This window comes from Arachis ipaensis, chromosome B06, assembly GCF_000816755.2.
Source record: "Arachis ipaensis cultivar K30076 chromosome B06, Araip1.1, whole genome shotgun sequence".
In the NCBI taxonomy this organism is placed as follows: Eukaryota; Viridiplantae; Streptophyta; class Magnoliopsida; order Fabales; family Fabaceae; genus Arachis; species Arachis ipaensis.
In genome coordinates, this window is record NC_029790.2 from 39,324,960 (window position 1) to 39,332,326 (window position 7,367).

At 33.6% G+C, this 7,367-nt stretch overlaps 1 protein-coding gene across 1 annotated transcript; it reads right to left on the reverse strand.

Moving 5' to 3' along the window:
- Positions 1,800–5,753, reverse strand: LOC107646774 (short-chain dehydrogenase TIC 32, chloroplastic-like). Its single transcript, XM_016350932.1, has 6 exons — positions 5,726–5,753; positions 5,251–5,482; positions 4,999–5,078; positions 4,664–4,814; positions 4,141–4,222; positions 1,800–1,967 (listed from the first exon to the last, which is right to left on the reverse strand). The coding sequence occupies exons 1-6, from the start codon at positions 5,751–5,753 to the stop codon at positions 1,800–1,802; spliced, it is 741 nt and encodes a 246-aa protein (XP_016206418.1).

A 7,367-nucleotide genomic window follows, 5' to 3' on the forward strand; every position in this document is an offset into this window, starting at 1 on the left:
GGGAAAGAAACAATAGCATTTGTTGAAGATGCAGCATCTAAGGGAATGATGTTATAAGCTATCAAATCCTCTGTTAACGCAGAATCTGATTCCATGACCCGCTTGAGCTGCAACAGAAAGAAAGCAATTGAAGGAAAGCTCAAAATCTAGGAAATATTTCATTCTGATTGAAATAGACAGTTTTGGAGTGCATAAAATGCTTCCAAAAGTCAAACCAAGATAGTCTCTGTGTTAACTGCAATACCTTGGTAGCCAACTCCATGTTAAACCAATTACGCACATTTATTTATTTAGTTATATAAAATATTTCATGAAGAAATAAGTGAAATGTGATCATGAAGGATCAACTATCAACCTAAAAAGAAACAGTGAAAACTGAAACCAAGGCTAAACCTAAACCTTTCTGTTATTCTTCACTTTTAAAGTATTGGATGCATCTTACTTAAAGCAAAAACCCGTTTCCTCTTCACAGTCTTGCGCTCCAACCTGTATAAGAAAAAAAAGCAAAATTGAGGAAAACAGCTACAATCAATACAAAATAATTCAAGTGATAAAATTAAAGCCACGATAGATAGCAAAGATGTTTTTGAAGTTTCAGTGACCAAGTATTATGTAGTGCCTAATCAATCATTTTGGATAAACAATAAAATATTCGTATTATGTAGTGCCTAATCAATCATTTTGGATAAACAATAAAATATTCTTAGAGGGAAGAAATAGATGTACGAAATAGGAAAATTTTAGCATCTATTTGGTGTAAAGCTCATGATCTTTGCAGAGGATTTTCCCTTTCAAACATGTTGAGAGATTAGAAAGCTACGCGTTATAGATAAATCTTTTGCTTTGTTTTGATTTTCTATAGTGTATGCAGTGTACTAGCTGCCCCATGTGATTCGATCCGGATTACAAGGATACCAGATTCACAGTCAAAATACTATTCTTCATGAACAATAATTATGACATATACCTCTAAGTTACATTTATTGTGCTATTCCGGTAATAGAAGATCACATAAAATAAAATATAAAACATATTTTCACAAATTTAATAGTGGCCAAAGTTGGATACAGTTTCCTTAAACAACCTTTTGAAACCAAAGCAACCTGTGTCATATATGTTCAACTTTCTTCTCATGTGTAAGATTAGAGACATGAATGACTTCCAAATTCAATTTTGAGAGGACTTGCAGGACTGTATATATCTTCATTAGTTTATTTTGAACAGTCCTGCACATCCTAAACTTTTCTCATCGATTTGGACATGTTAGATTAAAAGATTAAAATTAAAATTTTGAAATGAAGGATGGACTGATGCAACAAGAAACATTACTTTGAAGCTGCATTTTTCTTCAACATCAGCAACAGTTTCTAAAAGCTAGCATTTTATGAAGCTGTATTATCATCAATGGCTAAATCAAACAACATTTGAATCTAATATTGCCAAAATGAGCACAGAATAACGGAAGTTTTCCAAACTGAGCACAGAATAAGGAAGTTTTCCAAAATGCCTATATTCCTGATTCCTGAGTTTCCTGTGATCATCCTTACTCAGGTTAGATATGGAACTATGCATAAATTATATATATTCATTTATTCAATGATATGGTACCATTGAACTGATCACTTAAAAATGCAATAATACCTTAACTGAATCTTGTACTGCCCTTGGATATGGGGTTAAATCATCCTTGGCAGCAATGAGGAGGCATGAAATTCTATAGCTAGTGAGTTCTCCTTGTCTTGCAACCTACTCAAGCATATCTCTGGATTTCTTCCATGAATGTTCATTTGAGCTGGAAATCATAAAGAAAAGAGCAAAACATATGAAGAATAAATAAAGATGATATCCTCTGCATAATGCTGCATAGTGATGTCATAGTTACCATTTACTACACTGGTATGGCAGAAGAGATTGGTGGTAATGGCTCCCGGATGAAGAAAATTTGCAGTAATGTTAGCTCCATCTTCCTGACAACGAAGAAACAAGGAATATTATAGATTATTGCAGACAGTTAACATGGCAAAAGAATAGCACAATTGGAGTCACATTACAGAGAAAGAAAGGTTCTAAAATGAGAAGTAAAGAAAAAAATGAGAAAGAAAGCAAATAAAATGATTACAAAAATAGGCTCCAGAAAAGATGTAAAGTTTGAGGCATTTTAATAAAAAAAATTGAGCATGATTTTTGATAAACCATTATTTTATGATTTATATTGTGTTTAATTGAGTGATTTTATCAAGTCTTTACCTACTTATTCATATAGATTACATGAATTTTATAATTCCTTCCTAGTATTGTTTATGGTTAAAAACTTGCTTCCTAGAAATCTTTAATTAGTACATTTTAACTCTCCTTTATCCCATTCGATGTCGTGATCCGTGTGCTAAGTGTTTCAGGCTTCATAGGGCAGGAATGGCTCGAAGAATGGAGAGGAAGCTTGCAAAATTGGAAGGAACACAAGAAACCAAGGAGATGACTAGCGAACACTGACGCGACCGCATGGCTCACGCGATCGCGCGAAATGAAGAAATCGCAGCGACGCGAATGTGTGCCTGACGCAAATGCGTGGATTGGAGTCTGCATGAATGACGCGAACGCATGGACGATGAGAACGCGTGACAAGAAAAATCGCTGAATGACGCGAACGCGTAGACGACGCGTACGCGTGACCTGCGCGATCTGCAAAAATAACAGAATACGCTGGGGGCAATTTCGGGCCGCGTTTTGACCTAGTTTTTGGCCCAGAAACACAGACTAAAGCTAGAGAACATGCAGAGACTCAATACACATCCACATACATTCAGATAGATTAATATTAGGATTATTTTTTTAGTTTTAGATCTGAATCTAGATTAGCTTTACATTGATAGTTTATGCTTTCGCTTTGGATTTTGGATGCTGAGGAGTCATTACCTCCGTGAAGACATCACTTTAGTTTGTTTCCATATTCCTTTACTCTTATTAGTTGCTCATTGACCCTATTCAAATAAGTATGTTGCATTTTGGATTTATTAATATATGGAGTTACTTTTACTTTTAATTAATTTCAATTCTCTATTTTATTTTATTTAATTTATTATATCTTCTTATATTCTTATGAGCATTAAATCCATGTCAATAGAGTAAATTTCCTACTTGACATGGGGGGTTGATTAAGAGGAGACACTTGAGTTGGAATGCTCAAATGCTTAGTTAAATGGACGTTGTTGGCTAATTCTGTACCTACTAATGCTAGTTGGCTAATTCTGTACCTACTAACACTAGACCTTCCCAAGGGAGATGACTAGGATTTGCGGGTAAGAGTTAGCTCAATCACTTGACTTTCCTTTATTTAGTAAGGGTTAACTAAGTGAAAACAACAACCTCTTTACACTACACTTGAGAAGATTCCAACAAGGATAGAACTTCCAATTAATCATTCCCCCCAGTCAAGGCCTTTTAATATTAATAATAATTCTTAGTTTTATTGCTTTAATTTACAATAATTTTAATTACTCATTATCCAACTCAAATCTTCTGGAAAATTTCTGATTAATAAATTAGCACTCTTTCCTGCAACTCGTTGGGAGACAACCTGGGACTCATACTCCCAGTATTTTTAATTCTAAAATTTGTGACAACCCTTTTTAAATTGAGAAGGCGGATTTTAGCTGGTTGAGAACTGTACTTGCAATGCATCTCGTTTATTAATTTCTTAACTGGTCAATTTCCGCCACCATCAATTTTCATTATATATATATGAAGCAAGTAAAGCAACTTTTTGTACATACAAAGAAGATAAATGAGTAACAATGAGTCATAGCCTCAGAGCTCGTGATAAAAATAATAAAGTTAATATATGACCCTTTTAAAAAATACTACAGTGAACAGACAAAATCAATGTAATAAGAAGTAAACTGAATGGAAACTGAACAGGCACTGATGAAAAGCTCAACCAATTCAACACTACTCAAAATATTTTGAGAGAAACTAGAGATAACCGTAGCCAGCTAAAGTGTTGCATTGTTCTTGTTCTTATTATTATTATTATTATTATTATTATTATTATTATTATTATTATTATTATTATGACTTTGTTAACTGTTTTTACCAAACAACATAAATTACATCACCGTATACAAGAAGCAGAAAAGTTTGCACCTTGAGACATCTTGCGAGTTCATTAGCATGTAACATGTTGGCTAGCTTTGATTGCCCATATGCATGCCAGCTGTTGTAACTATACACAAAAAGGCAGAAACAATTAAATAAACATAATTATCAAGTTGATCAAACTATAGGAATCATGTACTCATGTTTGATTCCACAAACATTTAAAGTGAGCTATCATCTTCACCATACACAAGGAAGCAAGCATATCACATGCATCAAAATTCTATCAGCAGGTCCTGTTTTCAGCACCATTGGAATGGAAAATGTATATGGTGGATACTTCAATGATGATGTCTTCATTGGAAACTATATTTTCTATCTTTATGCCACCAATATTTAGTATTATATAAATTTACTATTTCATAAAAAGGTATTATTGCTGAATTGCATACGGCAATGAGATTAAGTCTCCTGCATAATACTTCTCAATAAATTCCTCTTTCAGAAAACATAGAAAGAGACAGATAAAAAATGACTTGATATAATTTTAATTCAGGTTCTATATTATCTTGATTCGTCATTAATTTTGTCAAAACAAATTCTTTCAGAATATGAAAAACAGTGAGCCTCTGAGGAGTGATTAACAATTCTTCCTTCTTTCTTACTTTCACACGATGTCTTCTTCATAGTATCTAACAAAAGATTTGTCAATAGAAAGTGACCTGTGGAATAAAAAACAATGGATTAGTTTCATCTTACGAAAATATTAGCATGCCGAAAAATTTATATTTTTGGGGGAAGGTTGAAGTGATGTCACCAACTCACAGAGACATCAATTGAATTTCATTTAGAAGACTTCCTAGGGCTTTCAAACAAAAAACAGAGCAGTTCCAATTTTTCATATACCTAAGTGATTTGTGGCAAATTGCAGCTCAATGTTGTCCTTCGATAGCATGAAGGGGCATGCCATAATTTCTGCATTGTTTCTTAAAATCACAAGGAAAACAATCCAAAAGACATTACTACTGCATATTCTTGAATGATCAGGATTAAGAGAGACCAAATGGAGAACATACTAAATACTAAATACATTCGAAGAAGAGAGGAAGACTAACTACTAAATACATTCGAAGAAGAGAGGATGTCCTTTTTTCTTACATGAGGATGTTCAAAGGAAGACCAGAGGAATTAAACTCTGATGCAAATTTCTTGACAGACTCGAATGAACTGAGATCCAACTCCATGGCATCAACTTTAGCAAAGGGAATCTCTTTAAGAATTGATTCTTTTACATCTTTAGCAGCAGCCAAGTTTCCGATCCCCATAACTACGTGGACACCGCGCAGAGCAAGAACACGTGTAGTTTCAGCCCCAATTCCACTGGTTGCTCCTGTTATCATATAATAACAGTAGCGTGATCCAAGAATATTATACTTATCACATCAAATTTGTGAAATTCAAGTTAAAAGCTTGCAAATAAAACCTCAAGTCCATGCATGTCTGACACAATAATGGAGGTTATTAAAGTCGATTTAGGAATTTGCAAGCTAACTCGATAAAATGATAAAGTTAGATATAACAGCATAGGGAGAGGGTACCTGTGAGAGGCCAGAGGCATTGATGCCTTGGGTACCTGTGACGATGGTAGTAAGCCCGGTCATATTACACATGAAAGGAACAGGAGAATTCGTTAGAACTCACCAAATCATGAAGCAGCTTCTGATTGCGCGAAGGAAGCTGACGGCGAGCCTCGAAGCAAGAAGACGACGAGCCCCAGGACCCGCTGCTGGTGACGAAGAGCGCAACGGAGGCGCGCGACTGTGTGCAAGACAATGACGAGACAGAGAGCAACAACGACGACCAGTCTCGAAGACAAGAAAAGGGACGACGACCTTGATTACGAGACCGAAGACGAGAGAGAGCTTGAGTGCGACGCCATAGTGAGACATATGAGAGAGATCGAGCTTGAGAAGGGGAAGAACGATGAAAGAATAATTTTGATTTTTTTTCTCAGATATGTTTTTGTTTTGTTCTTTAAATTATTTGAAAATATAAAATTAGGATTAGTTAAATTCTGAAATTTGATTAATTTAAAAGGATATTTTTGTCTAATCGAATAGAGTAAGGATGTTTAAGATTTTTTATAAAATTAAATAAACAAATATTTTTTATTTTTATTTAATTTAAAGGGTATTTTAGTAAAAGTGATGATATAATATATATTTAAAAAAAATTAAATGCTGATGTAAAAAATAAATTTCATATGACTTATTATTATTGATCCATATTTTAAATGTATGGATACGTATAAATTTATCATCGTATCGAAGTAATCACCAATATTTATTGGTAACGTTTTAGCATTAATGTTTTGGTAATATATAATAGCCAAAAATTAAGATTGTGTTATGAAGCAGACTTGTGATGTCAAATAAAATAATATTGGAGCCTGGTGGAGCCTGCCCTAGAAATCGACGATTCCAATTGGAAGCTAATATCTAAGTGGTCCTTTACGTGTGTTGTAGTTGTAGTTCATGCTTTTATTTTCAAGTTGTTGAGACAAAGCTATATGTGCAAGCAAAGAGAGAACGAAATTGAAGTTCATGCTATTTGAACATTCAAAAATATATAGACACGTGACACATGTGAGTTTGTACAATAATAGACATAGACAATTCAAAAATGAAAAGAGAAATCAAATACCCAAAATTTAGTGTGTTATAAAATAAGATTGCAAGGTTGCATATGTAAACCAATTTAATTTGTCACCTACGTACTATAAGTAGTGTTATATACAGATTGTACGATGTTGTAAGGATTTGAAGCCGAGAATTGGTTACCAAGATGTCACTACTAAGCACATAGTTAGTGCATGTGAAAAGTATATAATGTTTTCAACGTTGATGGCAATTGAATGACAATATGTATCAGTGGCATTTTAAAAATGTTATTTATATGCCAAAATAAACCATTATATATTTTGGTATAAATATATATATAATTTAATTTATTTTTAATCTGTGTTCCTGAGTGATAAACCTGACTTATTGTATAGCTTATTCTGTTTAGAGTTGAGTATGGGATGGATACAGTATACATCGACTTTAAGAAGAATAGCCAGCAGCCATGGACATCTGTAAAGGCACTCCGATATTTAAGTTTTTTTTTTTCCAAAGATAATAGGTTATATTTCATTAATTATTAAAAAATGAAATACAAAGATGTCCAAAAGCAGGACAGCATAATAAAAGGTGGGGATTTCCCAAAAACACTAC